Source organism: Sus scrofa, chromosome 14 (assembly GCF_054392235.1).
Source record: "Sus scrofa isolate SSC_HxYL_T2T_F1_AM1 chromosome 14, Sscrofa_HxYL_maternal_Yorkshire_Landrace_v2.0, whole genome shotgun sequence".
NCBI lineage: Eukaryota > Metazoa > Chordata > Mammalia > Artiodactyla > Suidae > Sus > Sus scrofa.
In genome coordinates, this window is record NC_139396.1 from 51,719,527 (window position 1) to 51,744,264 (window position 24,738).

Consider the following 24,738-nt stretch of genomic DNA (forward strand, 5'->3'; position numbering starts at 1 on the left):
GGATCAAGAGACTAATGGTTGAAAGGAGGAGGATTAAAAACAACTCATTTAGTTCTTGAACTGGGAACGGAAGGTCTCTATGTGATCGTCCACCACAGCTCTGCCCTCAACTGCAAGTGGGTTATGGTTAATCTGACATGCAGTCTGTTTCTTGCTCTCGCCTGTAACCAGCAGGAAGTGTTTGTATTCAGCAGAGTTGAACTCAAGAGGAAATACTTTTAAAATGCCAGAACGAGGAGTTCCCGTGTGGCTCAGTGGGTTAAGGAGCCAGCGTCACTGCAGCTGCCGTGGCACAGATTTGATCCATGGCCTGGAAACTTCCATTTGCTGCAGGAATGGGGCAAAAAAAAAAAAAAAAATTAAATACCAGAATGGGGAGTTCCCATTTTGGCACAGCAGAAACAAACCCAATTAGTATCCATGAAGATACAGGTTCAATCCCTGGCCTTACTCAGTGGGCATCTGGTGTTGCCATCAGCTGTAGTGTAGGTCACAGGTTCAGCTCAGATCCTGTATTGCTGTCGCTGTGGTGTAAGCTGCCAGCTGTAACTCCGATTCGACCACTAGCCTGGGAACTTCCATATGCTGGGGTACAGCTCTAATAAATAAATAAGTAAATAAATAAATAAAATACCAGAATGAACTGCCAGGAAGAGGAGCCATGATCAAGATGGCAAGACAGAAATACAGGCATCAATAGACTGAATTATGAACAGACTGAATTATACTATAGAGCCTGGTGTATTCAGCCATATCATTTGACAATGAGGTACTATAGAAAACAGGATGCCTTTTTGTCGGGCTAACAATCAGAAAAAGGCAGTAATGGAGCTCCTGTCGTGGCTCATCAGTTTCCTGACATGGTTTCCGAGAAGATGCAGGTTCAATCCCTGGCCTCACTCAGTGGGTTAAGGATCTGGCATTGCTGCTGCAGTGTAGATTGCAGATGTGGCTCGGATTTGACCCCCAGCCTGGGAATTTCCATATGCTGCCAGTGAAGCTGTAAAAAGAAAAAGCAGTAATATAAAATTTCTGATTCTCTTATTTCTAAATGAATGCATGTGAACTTCAAGCTACATAATATTTCTCAGCTTCAGTTAACTCCGCTGCTGTAAAATACCCCAAACTGGGTGGTGACTAGAGGCTGCAAAGGCTGGAACACATAACTGCCTTGTGATATCCATTTGAAGGATGTGAGAGTTAAAGGGGAACAGTATCAGGGCTATTTTTAATAGCCTTCATCTGTTACTTTGGTGAGGGTATAAACCTCGCCATGCTTTCTTTCCCGTGACTTGGCAGGACACAGAACCCTCCAGATAACCAGTTCTCTGGGGGAGCAATTACTACTCACTGGCTTCCTGCGCAGCTTGATAATGTTCTGCTCCTGTTTTCAGCCCGGCTCCAGCGGGGCAGTGATTCGATAATAAGAGATCCTGATCAAATTAAAGAGCCATTTGCTCTTCTGGATGATGATGTTGATAAAAGGGTTGATGTCCACACTGCCTGTTTTTTTTTTGTTTGTTTGTTTGTTTTAAGGTCAAAACATAGTCTAACTATAAACTACTACAAAAAAACATAAGCAGCATAAAGTTTGCACTGTCTTTTCCCTTCACTGTTACTTCTGGGAAAGGGTCTGTTCTTTACTGGCTCAAATACTGATTGGCTTTTGCGTTGCATTTAAGTTGAAAATTGCAAGTGGGCACATTGGGAAGGCGACTGTGTAATGAGTCTCTAAACCGCTCAACTCTTAGTAGAAGCACTCAAGTGCTTTTCTTCTCTTGCTCTGTCTCACACACACACAGGAATGCTCGAACTTGCATGTTTTTTAAGACAACAGCTTTTGCTTTAGTTGGGCAATCTTAAGTGAATGTTTTATGTACCGTGGTTCTTGTCTGAGACTCTAGGATGGGACTTCTTTTAGCGGGAGTAAGAAAAGCATTTGGACTATGTCCCATCTGCAGTGTTTAGGAAAAAAGACAAGAGAGGCGTGAAATGCCCCCTAGTGTGCCCCTTGCTCAGCCCATCTAAGTCCGGAGCTTTTTGGGGAACCTCAGAGCTCTGGGGACCGTGATGGTGACACAGGCAGAGGGTGTGCAGAGTTGCCAGCTTCCGAACTGGCCTGGGATCGCCTGTGCGCAGCTCCCTGATAGCTCAGGGACCACGTGGAGATTGTGATTGGTCTCTAGACCACACCTAGTTGGTGAGAGCAGCTGCTGCCTGAAAATCCCTCAGCTCTACTGACATCACTGGAAAGTGCACACAAGCCTACCTTCAGACACCAGACCAGAGAGGGACCGTGGAGCTGCCCTGGTGGAGGAGCCGTTCAAACTTTGTTGAGTGAGTGAAATGGGGAGAGGGGGATGCTGGTGGCTGGCATTGAGGGGAGCTGGGCAGGGCAGCAGTGGAGGTAAAGAACTGGTTTGTGATTGTTACCATCTGATTCCATCTGTGGTGGAAGAGATGGGGCTGGAGCAGGTGCACAAGAGCCCGATGGGGAAGGAGATGAGCCCAGAATCCAATTGATACCCACCTCTTGGCACTCTGATCCTGGCTGGCCAGAAGGGCAAGCATGCCTGGCCACAAAGCAGGGATCCTCAGACTCGTGTGTACTAATAAGCCTTGGGGCTAGAGGTATTGCAGGGGGGGCTGCTTTCTTTTCTTCCCCTCCCAAGCAGTGCCGACAGCCAGGGGTGCAGCTTGAGTGATGGCAAAAGCAAGCTTTATTCCACCAGCCCATTAGCAGCACTCACAACATTAAAAATGCAGGAGGTGGATGGGAAGAGAAGGCTGAGGATGAAGACCAGTGCAGCGGCGGCGGGGGGTGGGGGGGGGGCTGGTAACAACCAGGCTTCTCTCCTCTAAGCCCAGGTCCAGGTCGGGAGCAGAAGAATGAGGGGAACTTTCAGTTTAAAAGAATTCTGTAGTGTAAATACAGTGTCCAGTGATTGCTATGAAGAAAATCAGCACTTTGGGTTTTCTTCACCTTAAGAAAAGTGTTTACTCTTTAGAGGGCCGGGACCTAGTCTAGCCCCCTGTATCCTCAGTGCCTAAAACAGTGCCTGGCTCAGCAGCGCTTGTTCAGTGTCCAGCAGAGGGTGGGCAAGGGAGGGAACCATCCTCTTTGCGTGCTCAGGGTCTCCCGGGTGCCCCTGCCCGCAGGTCCTCGGGCCTCCCGCGCAGGGCGATGCCGGCCTCGTCCACCATCCACGTGCTGCAGCTGCTGCGAGAGCTGCTGGCCTTCGTGCTCCTCAGCTACACCGTGCTCATCGGGGCGCTGCTACTGGCCGGTTGGACCACCTACTTCCTGGTGCTGAAGTGACAGCGCCGCATCCCAGCTCCCCGCCCCTCCCGCCCCCAGTCGCCTACGCCACCCTTCCCCCCCACCCCCACCCCCGCCGTCCCGGAGCTGCTCGTTCTGTGGCCTCTGTCCTGCCGGACCCGCAAGGCTGACTAACGAGAGAATCCTCCGCCTCACGGCCGGGCCGGGGCTGCCTCTCGAGGAGAAGCCCCGGGCCCCGATTCAACCACCCCTCAGGACAGCCGACTTCGCTCCGTCTGCTCCGTGCCCTCAGGCCCAGAGTCCGCCCAGCCAGAAGCGGAAGCTCGGGCGGTTGGGTGTTCTGCGAGGCCGTTACAGCCGTTACCCTCAGCCCCGCCCTTTCCTCCCCGTCTGTCCAATCCCGACTGCGTCACGGGGTGGGGGCGTGACCATGGGCCCAGGCCCACCCAAGTAGCGCCCGCGCCCCGCCCCCGGCTCACGAGGTGGCGTCACTTCCGACGTGTGCGTCCGGCGTCCGCCTTCCGCGGGATGGCGGCTCTGCGGAGTTGGCTGTCGCGGAACGTAGCTTTCTTCTTCAGGTACCGCTACGGTTGTATAGGAGGTCAGGGTCGAACCAAGAGAGTTGATGCTGAGAGCGCCGTGACCGACCGCAGCCCCGGCCCTACGGGCGAGCAGTTTCCTTTTCGGCCGAGCGGGTCACGGCGTCCCGCCTCTCTCGGCCGAAGACGTCCCGCCTCTGCCCGGGTCCGGAGGTCTCCCGCTTGCTGGGCTAGGCCCGGGCTTCCTCTCTTCCCGGCGGCTTTTTCGTCATTCCACCTACTGAAAGCGAATTTCCCCAACCTTGGGCTTTCTTTTAGGGGGCTCAAGGTTTGCCCGCGAAGTGACTCCCGTTGGCGCATCGAAGTCAATGGGGAGAGTAGAGGGAGAGCCCCGGGCAGGCGGCAAACCTGGAGGAAGTTTTCCCTGAGGGCAGAGGAACCCCAGGAACAGAGTCTCCCTGCGAGTCCTGTTCCCTACGGCCTCTAGGCTCCTCTCTCAGTGCCTGCGAGCTCCAGGTGTTGTGTCTCAGGGAGCATGAGACACCTTGCAGCCTAGGGTAGAGGACCAGACTTAATCTTCCCTGTAGAAAGCATTTTAGTATGAGATTTTTAAAAGCTTTGAGACACCTTTTAAACGTTCACACCTGGTACCTCTTAAACTCTGAAATCTTTCAGCCCGCATTCCCGCACGGTCATGGTTCTCAGGAGCCAAGTAGCGGTTGCTGATTTCTGCGAGTCCGGGCCTTTCCTGTCCACCACCCTCCCCTTCCCACGGAAGGCCATCCTACATCGTCATTTAAGTTCCACCGTGGCCCGAGTTTGAGTTTCCAACCCCTGCAGATAAATTGAAAAGATTTTTACAGATTGGTGGTTGTGCGGGCTCCTGCCATGGCACGGTGGGTTAAGAATCCGACTGCTGCAGCTCAGGTTGCTGCGGAGGCACGAGTTCAATCCTTGGCCCAGAAACTTACATATGCCACAGATGTGGCCATTTAAAAAAAAACAAAACAAAAACAAAACAGATCGGTGGTTGTGCCTTATTAAATTTGACTTCTGTTTCTAGGTACAGACAATGTGTTCCAGTCGTGGCTAACCTTAAGAAGCGCTGTTTCTCAGAACTGATAAGACCATGGCACAAAACTGTGGTGGTTGGACTTGGGGTAACCCTTTGTGCAGTTCCTATTGCACAGGTAAACTGTCTTGTCACTCAGTGTTTCTTGTTTTAGTGTATTGTGTCTTCTTGAAGTCTCAAGTGGGCACTGAAACATCTAACTAGCTCTCATGGTTTTACCCATGCATCCCATACATCCCCATGTGATCATATACTTTCTTCTATACCAGCATCATCTTTTAGAGTTGAGCTAATGTTATATTAATATTTTCATTTTGATAGTTTCATTTGGTAGGAACAATATGTCAAGTTCACCAAATTTTATAAAGAGGGAAGAAAGGAAAGAGCATATGACAGTATCAGCAAAATAGTCTTTCAACAAAAATTTATTGGGCACCTTTTTTTTTTTTTTTTTTTGGCCTTGTGAGGCATGTGGAAGTTCCTGGGCCAGAGACTGAACCTGAGCCACATCAGTGCAACCTTGAATCCTAAACTACTAGGCCACCAGGGAACTCCTATTGGGCAAGTTTTACGTGCCCTGCATTGAGACCGTAAGAGCACATCAAAGTTTCTGCTTTCATAAAGCTTAACATTTTGGAGACAAGGAAAAGGAGAAAGTGGAATGAGAGAGAAACAGTAATAGATGAGGCCAGAGAGTTACCTGAAGACCAAAATGTACTTTGATTTTTATACTTTGTGGGCCATTGTAAAGCTTTGGATTTTATCATGGAAAAGAATCCACAGAGGATTTTAACATGAAATTATTATGTTCTGGGAGTCCCTGTTGTGGTTCAGTGGTAACTGACCTGACTAATATCCATGAGGATGCTGCTTTGCCTCACACAGTGGATCAGGGATTCGGTGTTGCCATGAGCTGTGGTGTAAGTTGTAGGCACAGCTCAGATCTAGCATTGCTGTGGCTGTGGTGTAGGCTGGCAGCTGTAGCTCCACTTTCGACCCCTAACCTGGAAACTTGTATTTGCTTCAGGTGCAGCCCTAAAAATCAAAACAAAGGGTTATTATGATCTGACATAGGTTTGTTTGTTTGTTTGTTTGTTTTGTCTTCTTGGGCCACACCAGCAGCATATGGAGGTTCCCAGGCTAGGGGCTAAATCAAAGCTATAGCCTGAATCAGAGCCACAGCAATGCAGGATCTGAGCCATATCTTCGACCTACACCACAGCTCACAGCAACACCAGGTCCTTAACCCTGAGGAAGGCAAGGCCAGGGATCGAACCCTCGTCTTCATGGATGCTAGTTGGTTTTTTAACCACTGAGTCACGATGGGAACTCCTGACATAAGGTTTTATTTATTTATTTATTTATGGGGTTTTTTTTGGCTTTTCTGGGGCTGCTCCCGCGGCATATGGAGGTTCCCAGGCTAGGCTCCTTATGGTTCCTAGTTGGATTCGTTAACCACTGCACCACAGCGGGAACTCCCTGACATAAGTTTTTAAAGGTTGCTATGTGAAACTTAAAAAAAACCAAGGAGTCCAGACATGAAGAGGTCGTAGGCTTGGAAGTGGGCTGAAAGTGGTCAGGAGTTGCTGATGGGTTAGATGTACATAAATTAGGTTATATACTTAATGTAAGTTAGATTCCAGAGCTTTTAAAAGGCCTAAACAACGAAAGAATGGTGTTGCCACATATCCAGATGGAGAGGAGTAGATTTGGGGAGGAGGAAATCAAGAGTTCAGTTTTGGAAATGCCAGTCTGAGATATCCAGTAGACATCTAGGTAGATCAGTCAGCTAGACAGCTTATATGAAAATGGTACCTTCTTAAAAAAAAAATCATTAGTAATATGCTTTATCAGGAAGAGCTAAATAGGAAATCAGCAAACCCCCATTTGGCGAAATATTTCTGACACTTGAATGTGTGCTTATCACAACAAGATTAATTCCATTTATTGGGGGCTTCTGATGTGGTGCAACTGTAGGGACAGAATCCAACTGCAGAGGCTCAGGTTTGATCCCTGACCAGACACGGTTTGTTAAAGGATCCGGCATTGCTATAGCTATAGCGTAGGTCACAGATGTGGCTCAGATTGAGTCCTTAATCTGAACTTCCATATGCTGCAGGTGCAGCCATTTAAAAAAAAAAAAAAAAGATCAATTCCATTTATCACAAGTATTTTCAGTATCTTCTAAGGTTCAGTCATGGGCCCTTCCCTTTTTGTGCTTGCTTCAGCCCTCATCTTTGTGTACTGATGAATCTTTAACCCTAAAACCCTTAACTTGAACATCGAGCTATTTTCAGTCATACTTAGGAAAGCCTTTTTTTTTCACTCCTCCAAAAGGTTTTTCTGTGTTTGTCCCTTCTAGCTCATATACTGTTCTTAAACCCTAATAACCTCAGTTCTATGCCACATGCCAGGAGCCTGTAGTTGACAGGAGCCTCTAGTCATTCTCCTGCAGGAGCATCAGTGCCACTTCTGTTCTTCAGAACCTGCATGGCTCTCCATTATGTTTTACAGAACTAAAATACAACAAACTCTCTCCTGCACTCCAGTGCCCTAACCAGTCTCACCCCCCTTTTGCATCCACTCCAGCCAGGCCAGATTCCTGAACAACCCCTGCATGCAACATTTAGGGCCGTACCCATGGCATATGGAAGTTCCCAGGCTAGGGGTCAAATCAGAGCTGCAACTGCCAGGCTACACCACGCTACGTCGACAAGGGATCTGAGCTGCATTGGTGATCCTATAGTTCATGGCAAGACCAGATCCTTAACCCACTGAGCGAGGCCAGGGATCGAATCTGCATCCTCATGTATGCTCGTTGGGTTTCTTACTGCTGAGCCACAATGGGAACTCCCTCATTGTTTCTTCTAGTCCAGGAGGCCTGTCCGTTGTAATCCTAGTTATCTTCAGACCCAAATCCCACCTCTTTTTAAAGCATTTCCTAGTTACTGGCCAACAATCATCTCCCTTTCTGGCTGCTTATGTTGTACATTTGATAATAATCCTTTTTGACTCCCCTGAGTTAGCAGAGCATAATGAAAACTTTGGAGTGAGAAGATTTGGTTTGAGGTCTAGGTGTGTGACTTTTGGGAGAGGATACATAACTATTCTGAGCTTCCATTTCCTCACCTTTAAAAAAGTGGTAATACCTGGAATGTTGTGGGGAACAAGTCAAAAATACATTGTTAAGTGGAGGGCATTATGAAGATATCAATTATCAGAATATGTCAGAATTAGCTTCTCATAAACAGAGATGATGTCATTCTTTCTAGCCCCTCAATGCAAGGTACATAATGGATAAATAATTCTTTGAATGAAATGTAAATGTGATAATTAAAATTTGTGATTTGTTCATGTATTGAAGATATTTCTTGGCTGCTGCTTTCGGAAGGCAGTGATGCAGTGTATATATTCTAAATAGCAAAAACAAGACAAATGATAAAGAGATTGTTCTTTCTTTTTCCTTTTTTTTTTTTTTTTTTAAACCCACGGCATATGGAGGTTCCCAGGCCAGGGGTCTAACCAGAGCTGTAGCCACTGGCCTACTCCAGAGCCACAGCAACATGGGATCCGAGCCGTGTCTGCAACTATACCACAGTTCACGGCAACGCCAGATCCTTAACCCACTGAACAAGGCCAGGGATTGAACCGGCAACCTCATGGTTCCTAGTCGGATTCATTAACCACTGAGCCATGATGGGAACTCCTCTTTTTTCATTTTTTAACATAGTTTATTTACAATGTTCTGTCAGTTTCTGCTGTACAGCAAAGTGACCCAGTCTCACATTCTTTTTCTCAGATTAGCCTCCATCATGTTCCATCACAAGTGATTAGATATAGTTCCCTGTGCTGTACAGCAGGATCTCACTGCTTATCTACTCCAAATGCAATAGTTTGCGTCTACTAACCCCAAATTCCCAGTCCATCCCACTCCCTCCCCCTCAGCAACCACAAGTCTGTTCTCCATGTCCGTGGGTTTTTTTCTGTAGATAGGTTCATTTGTGCCATTTATTAGATTCCAGAAATAAGTGATGTCATATGGTATTTATCTATTTCTGACTTCACTTAGTATAAGAATCTCTATTTCCATCCATGTTGCTGCAAATGACATTGTTTTGTTCTTTTTTATGGCTGAGTAGTATTCCATTGTGTATATATACCACATCTTCTTAATTCATTCGTCTGTTGGTGGACATTTAGGTTGTTTCCATGTCTTGGCTATTGTGAATAGCAGTAAATATAGGGGTGTATGTATCTTTTTCAATGAAAGTTTTGTCTTGATATATGCCCAGGAGTGGGATTGTTGAATCATATGGCAGTTCTATATTTAGTTTTCTGAGGTACCTCCATGCTGTTTTCCATAGTGGTAGAACCAATTTACATTCCTACTAACAGTGTAGGAGGGTCCCCTTTTTTCCACATCCTCTCCAGCATTTGTTATTTTATATTTGCTAATGATGGCCATTCTGACCAGTGTGAAGTGGTACCTCATTGTAGTTTTGATTTGCATTTCTCTAATAATTAGTGATGTTGAGCATTTTTTCATGTGCTTTTTGGCCATGCCATCTCTGTCTTCTTTGGAGCAAAGTGTCTATTCAGGTCTTTTACCAAATTTTCAGCTGGGTTTGTTTGTTTTTCTGTTGAAGTCTGTATATTTTGGAGATTAAGCCCTTGTCAGTACCATCATTTGAAACTATTTTCTCTCATTCTGTAGGTTGTCTTTTTTTTTATGGTTTCCTCTGCTTTGCAAAAGCTTGTAAGTTTGATCAGTTCCCATTGGTTTATTTCTGTTTTTATTTCTATTGCTTTGGGAGACTGATTTAAGAAAACATTTGTATGGTTGACATCAGAGAATGTTTTGCCTACATTCTCTTCTAGGAGTTTTATGGTGTTTATATTTAAGTCTCTAAGCCATTTTGAGTGTTTTTTGGGATTTTTTGGGGGGGAGGTTGTCTTTTTTTATCTTTTTTAGGGCTACATCCACAGTATATGGAGTTTCCCAGTCTAAGGGTCTAATCGGAGCTGTTGCTGCCAGCCTATGCCACAGCAACGCCAGATTCGAGTGACCTACACCAAAGCTCATGGCAACCCTGGATCCTTAACCCACTGAGGGAGGCCAGGGATCAAACCTGCAACCTCATGGTTCCTAGTCGGATTCATTGCCACTGTGCCACAACAGGAACTCCGTTTTTGAGTTTATTTTTTGTGCGTGGTTTGAGAGTGTGTTCTAGTTTCATTGATTGACATGCAGCTGTCCAGTTTCCCCAGCACCAACTGCTGAAGAGACTGTCTTTCCCATTTTATATTCTTGCCTCCTTTGTCAAAGATTAATTGACCATAGGTGTCTGGCTTGTTAGTTCTGATACAATAAATCCTCTGCTGAGAAAGAAAAAGGCAGAGTTAGGGATGACTTGTCATCACAGTTGCCAATATTTATTCAAGTAGCCACATTGTTTTAACTTCTGAGGTGCTTGTACTGGCTTTTTTTTTTTTTTTTTTTTTTTTAACATAATAGCTGAGGTCAGAGGGAAGCATCTCCTCCCTCCCCCCAAAATTGTACTGCTCATTCTGCAGAATTGCCCTCCCCACCATTTATTTTCTTAGTCTTTCGTAAGTTATTCAACATAGAAGTGACTGTTCCCATATGTGTGCCTCTACAAACTTCTGCCACAGCTCCTACCGTACTTGATTGCATTAATTTCCAGGTCACTAATCCCCTCTCCCCCACCTGAAATCTTTGAAGGCAGAGAATATCTTATTTATCTTTAGATCCCAAGCACCTAGTACTGTGGTAATGAATGAATCATAACTTCATGAAATTTGTTGGCTATAAGTACTAGCCTTTTATATAAAGAAATGCTTTGCTTTTCAGAACAGAGAATAAAGAATAAAAGTAGGTAGAAAGCATACTGTAGAATTATTTTCATACATTGTCTTATATAGAGAAAATAAAACTTAACACTGAAGCAGTATAGTGTATTTATAGCATGAGAATTATGTTTTTCACTTGGCTGTCTATGATCTCAGCTTGAGCTTTAGGTTAGAAGCTGAGTAAAAATGTTTGTGTCTTTCAGAAATCGGAGCCTCATTCTCTTAGTAATGATGCATTAATGAGGAGGGCTGTGTCTTTGGTAACAGATAGCACCTCTACCTTTCTCTCTCAGACCACATATGCATTGATTGAAGCAATCACTGAATATACTAAGGTAAGTGTCCTCTTGTTAAGTCTCAATCATCTAAATCAATGGTTAGCAAATTATGGCTCACAGACCAGATCCAGTCTGATGCCTGTGTTTGTCGTTTGATGGAATCATAGTAAGGCTCACGTGATTGTGTAGTGTCTATGACTGCTTTTGTGAATTGAATAGTTGCAGCAGATTGAGGAGTCACTCTCTGGCCCTTTACCAAAAATTGGCAGAGCCCTGATCTAAATCACTGCTTTTTAGACTGTTTTTCAGGAACCCTTTTTATTTTTTTTTGCTTTTTTTAGGGCCGCGCCCACAGCACATGGAGGTTCCCAGGCTATGGGGTCCAGTTGGAGCTACAGCTGCCAGCCAACGCCACAGCCACAGCCACACCAGATCAGAGCTGTGTCTGTGACCTACACCACAGCTCATGGCGACGCCGGATCCTTAACCCACCGAGCAAGGCCAGGGATCAAACCTGCAACCTTATGGTTCCTAGTCAGATTCGTTTCCACTGAGCCACGATGGGAACTCCAGAACCCTTTTTAAAAGAAAAATCTTATAAGACAGGGGGATTATGCTGATCTGGTTCATTTAGGGGTAAATGAGTCCAAAAGTCTACCACCAGCAGCACCAAAGGCTTTTGTGGGAAGATTTTGAAAACCACTGATGGGAGTTAATACAGAATAAAATCAGTCACTTATATGTGTATTTACTTTCATTTTCCAGCCACTTTTTTCTCAGCCTTCTGAGTTTTTTTCTCTATGTCTGAAATGCCAACAAGCTTTTAAAAACACAAAAGTTGACAAGTGGAGATACTGATATCCCAGGATAATGCCTCTGCCTCACACAGTAGTGCAGTTGCAGTGAGGCAGAAGGACTGAAGAGTCAGTGGCTTCAGTGGCACTTCATCACCTTAAGGTTTAAGTCTGACTAACCCTAATATGCTTCACTTTACCCATTTTTTTTATATTTGTAGGCTGTTTATACCTTAATTTCTCTGTACCGACAATATACAAGTTTACTTGGGAAAATGAATTCACAGGAGGAAGATGAAGTATGGCAGGTGATCATAGGAGCCAGAGTTGAGGTAAACACAAAGTTACTTTCATTTCTGTGTTAGTGTTCTGTCAACTGGAAAAAAAAAAATTGCACAACCTGGAGTTAAGGTTATGTTTTATTCAGCAGACTTTCTGAGGACTATAGCCCAGGAGACAGGACTCAGATCACTCTGAGAGACTTCTCCAAAGAGGCAGTGGGGGAGCCAGGATACATAGGAGTTTTTGCAACAAAGGCCAGGTAGTCAAAAGCCAGGTTATAGTTAAAACCAGACACCTCCAGTTAATGAAATTAGCACTTTTCTATGTATGGGAAGATGCAAAATCTAGGCTCATTGAAATCATTCCTTTGAATATGTACCTCAGCTGTCTGGGGCCAGCCAGTATCCTGTGTTTTCTCCTGAGTCTCCTCAGGCTGTACTGTTTTGGGGATGGCTGCAGTGGTGGGCATTCTGTTTCTGTTCTCAGAGAGGCTATAATGTGATGATTTGATGGCTGTAGTTTACTGGTATGGCAGGCAATATCAATATCAATGTTTCATTCACAGCTCCTACCTCATCGTGATATCTAAGGTATTGAATGAAGGTGTCTTACCAGTAACTGTTCTCTCAATCCATGATTAAATTGAGTCCATTTAAATGTGCTTGATGACATAATGAAGAGTCATGTTGTCTGAAGCACTTGTGGTTAATTTATAGATGACTTCAAAACAGCAAGAATACTTGAAGTTGGAAACCACCTGGATGACTGCAGTTAGCCTTTCAGAGATGGCAGCAGAAGCTGCATACCAAACTGGTAGGTTAAAGTTTTTACTCTGAAGGTACTGTTTGAGTTTTCATCTAGCTGTAAAGTGAGGGATATCATGCCTCTAACTTTGTGAACAAATGTTCCCATTGCCAGTCTACTAACCAATATTTCATTTGGACAAAGGAAAAATTAATGGCCCTGTAGACCAGACCAGTAGAAGCTAGGTAGTCAATATCTAGAAAATGTTATAACACAAATTTTTATTCCTTCCAAATAGTTTTTAAGCATTTTTTATTTTTTAATAACCCAGATTATTTATGAATAACTAGTATCTATATTTCAAGTTTTGTGGTAAACATTTTATAGATATTCTTAATTCAGTCCCCATAGTAGGAGTTACTATCATTCCCACGTTAAACTAACAGAGGGATTAAGTAATTTGCCCAGTATGCTGAGTGCACCAGCCAAACCAGGATCCAGCAAAGTAGATGAAGTCCTGAAGCCCTTGCTCCTGGTAGCTAGGGCTTCATCCTCTCTGCCTTGGTGTCTCAGTATAGAAAATGCAGTTTTTCACTCACCAAGATGTTTTCTAACCATCGTTATCCATCCAGTGGGCTTGAGTTAAATGATTTTCTAATTAAATGTATTTTGAAGGAAACCCTCATTTGACATCTCACCTGATTGGTCCCAAACTATGTCACCACAGAAATTCTTACTTAGCATGTGGTTTGTTAAAACGTTGTTTTCTGAAATCTTATAAGATACAATAGATTTTAAGTGAAAACAAGTAATTTTAACAAAGGCCCACAGAATCAGAGATTCTGAAAACAGGATTAAAATGAAGACCAGAATAATAGAAGTATAAAAGCATTATGGTAGTGGCACACCAAAGGTGGGAGCAGGGTTTCCAAGTGCAATAATGAACAAGATTTGCTGAGAGTACTACAGCAGAAACATCCCCAGTCAGCCTTCACCACTCACTGGGCAGGTTAGATCTAGCAGGAAAAAAGAGGGAGAATAAAGTGTAAGTATTATCTGAAAAAACAGATGTTTTCCCAGAACTGACTGAAAGGGTTTACAAACTTTCTGAACAGAATTTAAGATATGACTATATTATGTGGCAAAGTAGATTCAGAATGTAAAATATACATAGAAAAATCTTAAAAACTAAGAAAAAAAACAGAGTTAGCTACAGTGGAAGTATGATTAAACATTAACCACCTTATCCACAACCCTGGATGCAAGGTGACAAATCAATAAACTAGAATTTTATGTCCATCCGAATATCATTAAAATGGGAAAATTAAAGTTATTTTCAGATAAAGGTTCAAAGCTTACCAACTACATGTGCTTTCTGGAAAGACTGAAAAAAAAATTAGAAAGAAATAACAGATACCCAAAAAAACAAAATTTAGTAACACCTGTCAAAATCTGAGTATTAAGTTTTTAAAAATTAGTTTGAGGGAAGAAGTTAAAGCACGCTAAACTTTCTTATTTGAGAAGAGAGGCACTGGCTTAACATTAGATATTGTTAACTGCTTCAAAAAGAATTAGGGGGTCAGCAGTCCCACTCCTGGGCATATATCCAAACTATAATTCAAAAAGATACATGCACCTCTGTGTTCATAGCAGCTCTATTTACAATAGCCAAGACATGGAAACAACCTAAATGTCCATCAAAAGATGAATGGATCAAGAAGATGTGGTACATATACATGATGAATACTACTCAGCCATAAAAAAAGAATGAAATAATGCCATTTGCAGCAATATGGATGGACCTGGAGATCATGATACTAAGCAAAGTAGGAAATATAAGGACAAACACCATTATGATATCACTTATATGTGGAATCTAAAATATGATACAAATTAGGAGTTCCTGTCATGGCTCAGTGGTTCAGGAATCCACCTAGAAAGCATGAGGTTGCGGGTTTGATCCTTTGCCTTGCTCAGTGGGTTAAGGATCCGGCGTTGCCATGAGCTGTGTTGTAGGTCAAAGACTCGGCTTGGATCTGGCATTGCTGGGGCTCTGGCGTGGGTCGGTGGCTTCAGCTCCCCTTAGACTGCGAGCCTGGGAACCTCCATCTGCCACAGTGCAGCCTTAGAGAAAGGCAAAATAAATAAAATATGATACAAATCAACTTATCTGTGAAACAACTGATGCACAGATTTGTGGTTGCCAAGAGGGAGAGGGAGGTGGGGTGGGGCAGGGGAAGGATTGGGAGTTTGGGATTAGCAGAGGCAAACTGTTACATATAGGATGGATGAACAAGGTCCTACTGTAGAGCACAGGGAACTATATTCAGTAATCTGTGGTAAAGATAATAGAACATAATATGAAAAAATATGTATAACTGAATCACTGCTGTACAGGAGAAATTCATACAACATTGTAAGTCAACTATACTTCAATAAAAGTTAAAAAAAGGGGGGAGGAAGGGACTAAGAAAACTTGATAAATTAAAGCAGAAACTGTTTAAGAAATAAAAACTTAATCAGAAAATGCAAAATAAAATAGAGGAACAGGAGTTACCGTCATGGCACAGTGGAAACGAATCCAGCTAGGAACCATGAGGTTGCAGGTTCCACCCCTGGCCTCGCTCAGTAGGTTAAGGATCTGGCATTGCCATGAGCTGCTGTGTAGGTCGCAGACGCAGCTTGGATCTGGCTTTGCTGTGGTGTAGGCGGGTGTCTACAGCTCCAGTTGGATCCCTAGCCTGGGAACCTCCATATGCTGTGGGTATGGCTCTAAAAAGACAAAAGAAGACAAAATAGAGGAACACATTTAAACATCAGTAATCACAATAAGAATAAATTTATTAAATGATATTTTTAGATTATATTAAAAAATAATTCTAGCTAAAATTGTTTACAGAGGCACATTTAAAACAAAGCATAGGATGGAGTTCCCGTTGTGGCTCAGCAGTTAGCAAACCTGACTAGCATCCATGAGGACATGAGTTTGATCCCTGGCCTTGCTCAGTGGGTTAAGGATCCAGTGTTGTCATGAGCTGTATAGTGTAGGTCACAGATGCAGCTGGGGTCCTGTGTGGCTGTGGTGTAGGCTGGCAGCTGCAGCTCTGATTTGCCCCCTAGCCTAGGAACCTCCATATGCCATGGGTGTGGCCCTAAAAAGGACAAAAAAACCAAAAAAAAAAAAAAAAAAGCATAGGAAGTTTGAAAATTATTAAAAGATAAACTGAAACATTAACAAAAAGGCTATCCAAAAAAAGGCGGCAGGAGTTCCTGTTGTGGTGCAGTGGTTAATGAATCCGACTAGGAACCATGAGGTTGCGGGTTCAATCCCTGGCCTTGCTCAGTGGGTTAAGGCTCTGGCATTGCTGTGAGCTGTGGTGTAGATAGCAGACATGGCTCTGATCCCACCTTGCTGTGGCTGTGGTGTAGGCCAGCAGCTACAGCTCTGATTTGACCCCTAGCCTGGGAACTTCCATATGTCACAGTTGTGGCCCTAAAAGGACCAAAAAAAAAAGAGCACATTGAAACAATGAAAACATAAACATACAAAAATCTAAAGGATGCTGCAAAAGCAGTTCTTAGAGGGAAGTTCATAGCAATACAGGCCTGCCTTTAAAAAACAAAATCTCAAATCAACAACCTAACCTACCACCTAAAAGAATTAGAACAACCAACAAAACCTTAAGTCAGCAGAAGGAAGGAAATAATAAACATCAGAGAGGAAATAAAACAGATTAAAAAACAATAGAGAGGAGCTCCCACTGTGGCACAACAGGGTTAGCAGTGTCTTGGGAGCACTGGGACACAGGTTCCATCCCCTGTCTGGCATGGCAGGCTGTGGATCCAGCGTTGCCACAGCTGCAGCTTCAGTCATAACTGTGCCTTGGATTTGATCCCTGACCCAGGAGTTCCACATGCCCCAGGGCGGCCAAAAATGGAAAACAAATAAACAATAGAGAAAATCAATAAAATCAAGAGCAAGTTCTTTGAAAGGGTAAACAAAATTGACATACCTCTGGCCAAACTCACCAAGAAGGGAGAGAGAATCCAAATAAACAAAATAAATGAAAAAGAAGAAATCTCAACTGATAACTGCAGAGATTAAAAAAAAAAAGAATACCATGAACAATTATATGCCAACAATTTGACAACCTAGAAGAAATGGACAGCTTTCTAGAAAAATACACCCAGAGTTCCCATTGTGGTGCAGTGGAAACGAATCTAACTAGGATCCATGAGGTTATGGGTTTGATCCCTGGCCTCACTCAGTGGGTTAAGGATCCAGCATTGCCGTGAGCTATGGTGTAAGTCGCAGACTTAGCTCGGATCTGGTGTTGCAGACTAGGCTGGCAGCTGTAGTTCTGATTAGATCCCTAGCCTGGGAACCCCCATATGCCATGGGTACAACCCTAAAAAGCAAAAAATAAAATAAAAATAAAAAATAGAAACATACAGCCCACCAAAACGGAATCATTAACAGACCAATCACTAGAAATGAAATTGAAAAAAACAAAAACAAAAACAAAACCTCCTTACAAACAAAAGTCCAGGACCAGATGGCTTCACAGGCAAATTCTACTAAACATACAAAGAACTTATACCCATCCTTCTTAAAGTCTTCCAAAACATTGCAGAAGAAATACTCCCAAAGACATTTTATGAAGCCACCATCACCCTAAAACCAAAACCAGACAAAGATATACTGAAAAAGAAAATTATAGGCCAGTATCTTTGATAAATATAGATGCAAAAATTATCAAAATTTTAGCAAGCCAAATCCAACAGCATATAAAAAAGATCATATACCACAACCAAGTGAGATTCATCTTGAGTTCACAAGGATGGTTCAACATATGCAAAACAATCAATTACACACCACATTAACAAAAGAAATGTCAAAAACCACATGATCATCTCAATAGATGCAGAAAAAAGCATTTGGCAAAATTCAACGTCCATTTGTGATAAAAACCCTTACCAGACTCAGTCGGTTAAGAACCCAACATAGTCTCTGAGAAGATATGGGTTCAATCCCTGGCCTCATTCAGTGGATTGAGGATCCAACATCGCTGCAAACTATGGTATAAATTGTAGATGTGGCTTGGATTCAGTGTTGCCATGGCTGTGGCATAGGCCTCAGCTGCAGCTCTGATTGGACTCCTGGCCTAGGAACTTTCATATGATGCAGATGAAGCCTTAAAATTTTAATTGATTAAATTAATTAATTAAAAGATCTTACCAAATTGGGTATAAAGGGACTTTACCTCAACATCATAAAAGCCATTTATGACAAATTCACGGACAATATAATACGCAGTGGAGAAAAGCTGAAAGCCTTCCCACCAAAATCTAGAATGACAAGGATGCCTATACTCACCACTTTTATTCAACATAACATTGGAAGTCCTAGCCATAGCAATCAGATGAAAATAAAGACAAGGTACCCAGGAGTTCCCATCGTGGCACAGTGGAAACAAATCCGACTAGGAACCATGAAATTGCAGGTTTGATCCCTGGCCTTGCTCAGTGGTTTAAGGATCTGGCATTGCCGTGAGCTGTGGTGTAGGTTGCACATGTGGCTTGGATCCTGTGTTGCTGTGGCTGTGGTGTAGGCCAGCAGCTGTAGCTCCAGTTCCACCCCTAGCCTGGGAACCTCCATATGCTGTGGGAGCAGCCCTAAAAAGGAAAAAAAGAAGGAAAGGGAAGGGAAAGGAACATAAATTGGAAGAAAAGAAGTAAAATTTATCACCATATGCAGATGATATGATACTATATATAGAAAACCCTAAGGACTCCACACAAAAACTACTCAATCTGATAAGCAAATTCATCAAAGTATCAAAGTGCAAGATTAAAATTCAGAAATATGTTGCATTTCTGTACACTAACAATGAAATATTAGAAAAGGAATATTTAAAAAAGTACCTTTTAAAATCACACCCCCAAAAAAATACCTAGGAATAAATCTGACCAAGGAGATGAGAGACATATATGCTGAGAGCTGTAAAACAATAATAAAGGAAATTAAAGAGGATTCAAAGAAATGGTAAGGCATCTCATGCTCTTGGATTGGAAGAATTAATACAGTTAAAATGGCCATACTGCCCAAAGCAATCTACAGATTTAATGCAATCCCTATCCAATTACCCATGACATTTCTCAGAACTAGAGCAGATAATCCAAAAATATACATGGGGAGTTCACATCATGGCTCAGCAGTTAATGAACCCAATTAGCATCCATGAGGATACAGGTTTGATTCCTGGCCTCTCTCAGTGGGTTAAAGATCCAGCATTGACATGAACTGTTGTGTAGGTCACAGATGCAGCTCAGCTCCTGTGTTGCTGTGGCTCTGGCATAGGTCGGTGGCTATAGTTCTGATTCAACCACTAGCCTGGGAACCTCCGTATGCCACGGATGCAACCCTAAAAAGCCAAAAAATGTTTATGGGACCATAAGAGATCCAGAATTGCTAAAGCTATCCTGAGGAACAAAAACCAAGCAGGAAGCACAACTCTCCCAGACCTCAGACAATGTTACAAAGCTATAGTAATCAAAACAGCGTGGTTATTCATACAAAAACAGACATACAGATCAATGGAACAGAATGGAGAGCCCAGAAATAAACCCAGACACCTATGGTTGATTAATCTTCAACAAAGGAGGCAAGAATATAAAATGGGGAAAAGTCTCTTCAGCAAGTGGTGCTGGGAAGACGGGACAGCTGCATGTAAATCAGTGAAACGAACACACCCTCACACCATGCACAAAAATAAACTCAGGAGTTCCCGTCGTGGCGCAGTGGTTAACGAATCCGACTAGGAACCATGAGGTTGCGGGTTCGGTCCCTGCCCTTGCTCAGTGGGTTAAGGATCCGGCGTTGCCGTGAGCTGTGGTGTAGGTTGCAGACGCGGCTCGGATCCCGCGTTGCTGTGGCTCTGGCGTAGGCCGGTGGCTACAGCTCCGATTGGACCCCTAGCCTGGGAACCTTCATATGCCGAGGGAGCAGCCCAAGAAATAGCAACAACAACAACAAAAAGACAAAAGACAAACAACAAAAAAAAAAACCTCAAAATGGCTTAAAGGCTTAATCAAAAGACATGAACCATAAAACTCCTAGAAGAGAACATAGGCAAAACATTCTCTGACATAAACCATAGAAATGTTTTCTTAGGTCAGTCTCCCAAGGTAATAAAAATAAAAACAAAAATCATCAAATGGGACCTAATCAAACTTTTAAGCTTTTGCACAGCAAAGGAAACCATAAAAAAAAAAAAAGATATCCTGCAGACTAGGAGAGAAAACAGTTGCAAATGATATAGCTGACAAGGACTTAATATCGAAATATACAAACAACTCATACAACTCAACAACAAAAAACAACACAAAAATGGGCAAAAGACCTAAATAGACAGTTCTCCATAGAAGACATGTAGCTGGCACATGAAAAGTAGGCACATCAAAAGATGTTCAACATCACTAATTATTAGAGAAATACAAATCCAAACTACAATGAGGTACCATCTCACACTGGTAAGAATGGCTGTCATTAATAAGTCTACAAATAAATGCTGGAGAGGGCATGGAGAAAAGGGAACCCCCCTCCACTATTGGTGGGAATGTAAATTGGTACAGCCACTAGGGAAAACAGTATGGAGGTACCTCAGATAACTAAATAGAAAACTACCATATGATCCAGCAGTCCCACTCCTATGCATATATCTGAGCAAAACTGTACTTCAAAAAGATGCATGCATTCCTATGTTCATAGCAGTACTAGTCACAAATAGCCAAGATACGGAAACAACCTAAATGTCCCTTGATAAATGAATGGAGTAAGAAGATGTACACATATATTCAGTGGACTACTACTCAGCTATAAAAAAAAAAAATAATGCCATTTGCAGCAAATGGATGGAACTAGAGATTCTCATACTAAGTTGGAAAGAGAAGGACAAATACCATATGATATCACTTACAAGAATCTAAAATAGGGAGCAAGTGAACCTATCTACAGAACAGAAACGGACTCACAGACACAGAGAACAGACTTGTGGTTTACCAGTGGAGAGGGGGTGAGGGAGAAGGATGGACTGGGAGTTTGGTGTTAATAGATGCAAACTATTATACTCAGAATGGATAGCCAATAAGATCTTACTGTGTGATAAAGGGAACTATATCCAATCTCCTGGGATAGATCGTGATGGAAAATAAAAGGAAGAACAGTATACATATATGTATATATGTATGTATGACTGAGTCATTTTGCTAAAATTGCAAAATCGTCACAGCAGAAATTGGCACATTGTAAATCAACTGTATTTTTTATTTTTATTTTTTTGTCTTTTTGCCATTTCTTGGGCTGCTCCCGCAGCATATGGAGGTTCCCAGGCTAGGGGTCTAGTGCGACCTGTAGCTGCCGGCCTACACCACAGCCACAGCAACACAGATCTGAGCTGCCTCTGCGACCTACACCACAGCTCACAGCAACGCCGGATCCTTAACCCACTAAGCGAGGCCAGGGATTGAACTAACAGCCTCATGGTTCCTTGTCGGATTCATTAACCACTGCGCCACAACAGAAACTTTTTTTTTTTTTTTAATTAAAAATATTGTGGGAGTTCCTGTGTAAGCCGGCAGCTACAGGTCCCACTAGACCCCTAGTCTGGAAACCTCCATGTGCTGCAGGTGTGGCCCTAGAAAAGACTAAAAATTAAAAATATTGGAGTTCCCCTCATGACTCAGCGGTTAATGAGCCCGACTAGCATCCATGAGGACGAGGGTTCGATCCCTGGCCTCACTTAGTGGGTTAAGGATCTGGTGTTGCTGTGAACTGTGGTGTAGGTCGCAGACGTGGCTGAGATCCTGCATTGCTATGGCTGTAGCACAGGCTTGCAGCTACACCTCCAATTCAACTCTTGGTCTGGGAACCTCTATATGCCACGGGTGTGGCCCTAAAAAGACCAAAAAAAAAATATTAAAAATATTTAGAACCGTCTTGGCAAGTCTAATATATAGCAGACCCAGGGAGTTGGAGACACAGTAGCTCTTAATTAGAAACTAACCCCCTTATTTAAAGGTATGTATCATAAATACAAAGAGGAGTAGCCATGAATGACAAGTAATAGTCACTGTTCCAAGACTGAAAATAAAATTTTAACCCAGTAAGTTAGAAAAAGAGCAAAATAAATTGAGACAGTGTAGAATAAAAGAAATAAAAAGATATAAGATTAAAAAGAAATAGTCAAAAAAGTCAAAACCTGGTTCCCTGAAAAGAAAAGGCTTTGGCAAGTGTAATTTTTTAGAGAGCAAAATTAACATCAGGAAGGGCTATTATAGATATGGAGGTTTTTTTTAATTCCATGAGAATATTATGATCTTTACGTAAATCCCAAATTGGCTCAAGAATTGAAGAATCCAAGTAAGACCAATAACTATGAAAGTTGAAATAGTATTCACACAGATTCTATGTCCCCAAAGTAGACACTAAAGCCTAGGCAGTTTTATGGGAGAGTTCTGTCAAATATTCAAAAAACTTCATGTGTCAAGAAAGTATACCAGACGATGATAAGCCTCCCAACTATTATAATTGTATGAAGATAGCATAGGCCTGATCCCAAACTGGACTTGGCCAGCACGAAAACAATGTAGTTCAGTATCACTTATGACTATAAATAATAAATCAAATATAGCCATTTACCTTTAAAATACAATGATAGTTCAGCATTTTAAAAAACCTATCAACATTTAATTCACTGCTTGAGATTATCCACAGTATATTAAAGGAGAATCATATATGTAAGTCCCAAAAGACTTCAGTAAAATGTAGTGCCCATTTTTTATTTAAATATAAGTACAATTACAAACAGAAAATTTTCTCTCTTTTTTTGGCTGTACTCCAGCATATGGAAGTTCCCAGTCCAGGGATCAAATCCAAACCTCAGCTGTGACTTGTGCAACAGCCACAGCAATGCCAGATCCTTAACCCACTGCACTGGGCCAGGGATGGAACCCACACCACTGCAGAAACAATGCCAGACCCTTAACTTGCTGTGCCACCGTGGAAACTTAAGGATAATTTTCCTAACATGATGAAGGTTTAAGTAATCCTAGTTCATAGAGAAATGAGAGAAGGATGCATGCTATTCTCCACTACCTTTCAACATTGTACTAAAGGTTCTTATTACTGCATTAAGCAAGAAAAGAACCACCCAAATGTTCTGTAGATGAATAAACATGCACATCTATAGATGAAATACACTAGCAGCAGGTAAAATGATAGTTTTGTTTAAAAACAAAGTTGCTGGGAGTTCCCTTCTAGCTCAGTAGGTTAAGAATCTGACTAGTGGAGTTCCCGTCATGGCTCAGTGGTTAATGAATCTGACTAGAAACAATGAGGTTGCAGGTTCGATCCCTGGCCTTGCTCAGTGGGTTAAGGATCCAGCGTTGCCGTGAGCTGTGGTTTAGGTCGCAGATGCGGCTCAGATCCCATGTTGCTGTGGCTCTGGCGTAGGGCAGGGCTACAGCTCCGATGAGACCCCTAGCCTGGGAACCTCCACATGCCACGGGAGCGGCCCTAGAAAAGGCAAAAAGACAAAAAAAACCAATCTGACTAGTATCCATGAGGATGCAGGTTCGATCCCTGGCCTTGCTCAGTGGGTTAAGGATCCAGCATTGCTGTGAGCCGTGGTGTAGGTTGCAAACACAGCTCGGATCTGGCATTGCTTGTGACTGGCATAGGCCGGCAGCTCTAGTTCCAATTTGACTCCTAGCCTGGGAACTTCTGTATGTTGTGGGTTGGGCCTAAAAATTTTTTTAAAAACCTTTATAAATGTCTATACCAAGAGCTGGGTAGCTAAGATGATTGTGGGAATGCATTTGTTAATAACTATAGGTGCTGATAGCTGGAGGAAGCTGGGGTTTTGACATTAAAGAGTAACATGCAGACCTGGATGCTGAGGTGGAGAAAAGGCTGCCAAGGAGGGCAGGGAAAGTGGCTCAAGGAAAGGCTCAGTTGACACCCCCCAGAGCTCTCAGGCTTTCCTTGTGTCTACTCAGCATAATTGGCCCATCTTCTGGCAGGAGCGGACCAGGCCTCTATAACGGCCAGGAGTCACATCCAGCTGGTGAAATCACAGGTGCAAGAAGTACGCCAGCTTTCCCAGAAAGCGGAGACCAAGTTGGCAGAAGCGCAGACGGAAGAACTCCGACAGAAAACACAAGAGGAAGGGCACGAGAGCGCTGAACCAGAGCAGGAAGCCTACCTGCGTGAGGATTGAGGGCCTGAGCTGCTGCCCACATCTCCCCACTCTGCCCGGGGAAAGCAAGGGCAGATGCCATCCAGCACAGAGTTGGCACAGCTTTCTCTGCAGAGGCAGGTTTTGCCCTGGCCCATCAGACCTGAGTCATTGTGAGCTGTGAGTGCCTGACCCCTGTCCCCATGGTCTCAGGCTTGTACCAGACCTGGTTCTTAGCCCATGGGCACTGCACCCTATTGAACATTTCACCCACTCAGCACAGCTGCCCTCTCACCCTTCAATCTTTACCTCCCACCAGAACATCTCACCAAGCTGGCCAGAGAGAGGGCACCTTCTCTGTTAAGTCCACAAGTTCAATAGTTGTTTAACCTCAGTTTCCCATCTTATTCACATTTTCAAATATGATTTAGTATTTGTTCCCTCCATAGGGATGTGAGTTTTTTGGGGGAGATGGAGCCTGTCCTGTAAGATTTCTTATTGTTCTGTTTCTAATGCCTTGGCACCACTGCCCTGTGAGGACAGCTCAGGCCAATGAGCCAAAAGTCCTCTGTTCTTAGGGGACTGAATGTGGAGTGTTTACCTGGTGCTCTCAACAGGACTTAATTCCAACACATGCTTCT

The 24,738-nt window shown here is 43.2% G+C and overlaps 2 protein-coding genes across 2 annotated transcripts; both read left to right on the plus strand.

Annotated features, from left to right (window-relative positions):
- Positions 1 to 2,236: 2,236 nt before the first annotated feature.
- LOC146396551 (uncharacterized) lies at positions 2,237 to 3,409 on the plus strand. Its single transcript, XM_084996334.1, has 2 exons — positions 2,237 to 2,337; positions 3,160 to 3,409. The coding sequence occupies exon 2, from the start codon at positions 3,185 to 3,187 to the stop codon at positions 3,317 to 3,319; it is 135 nt and encodes a 44-aa protein (XP_084852460.1). The 5' UTR covers positions 2,237 to 2,337; positions 3,160 to 3,184; the 3' UTR covers positions 3,320 to 3,409.
- Positions 3,410 to 3,755: 346 nt separating this feature from the next.
- Positions 3,756 to 24,731, plus strand: DIABLO (diablo IAP-binding mitochondrial protein). The gene is given in 6 exon segments (NM_001190216.1): positions 3,756 to 3,858; positions 4,883 to 5,009; positions 10,966 to 11,097; positions 12,056 to 12,166; positions 12,833 to 12,929; positions 23,943 to 24,731. Coding segments are annotated over 6 exon segments (714 nt in total). The 5' UTR covers positions 3,756 to 3,808; the 3' UTR covers positions 24,140 to 24,731.
- Positions 24,732 to 24,738: the final 7 nt, after the last annotated feature.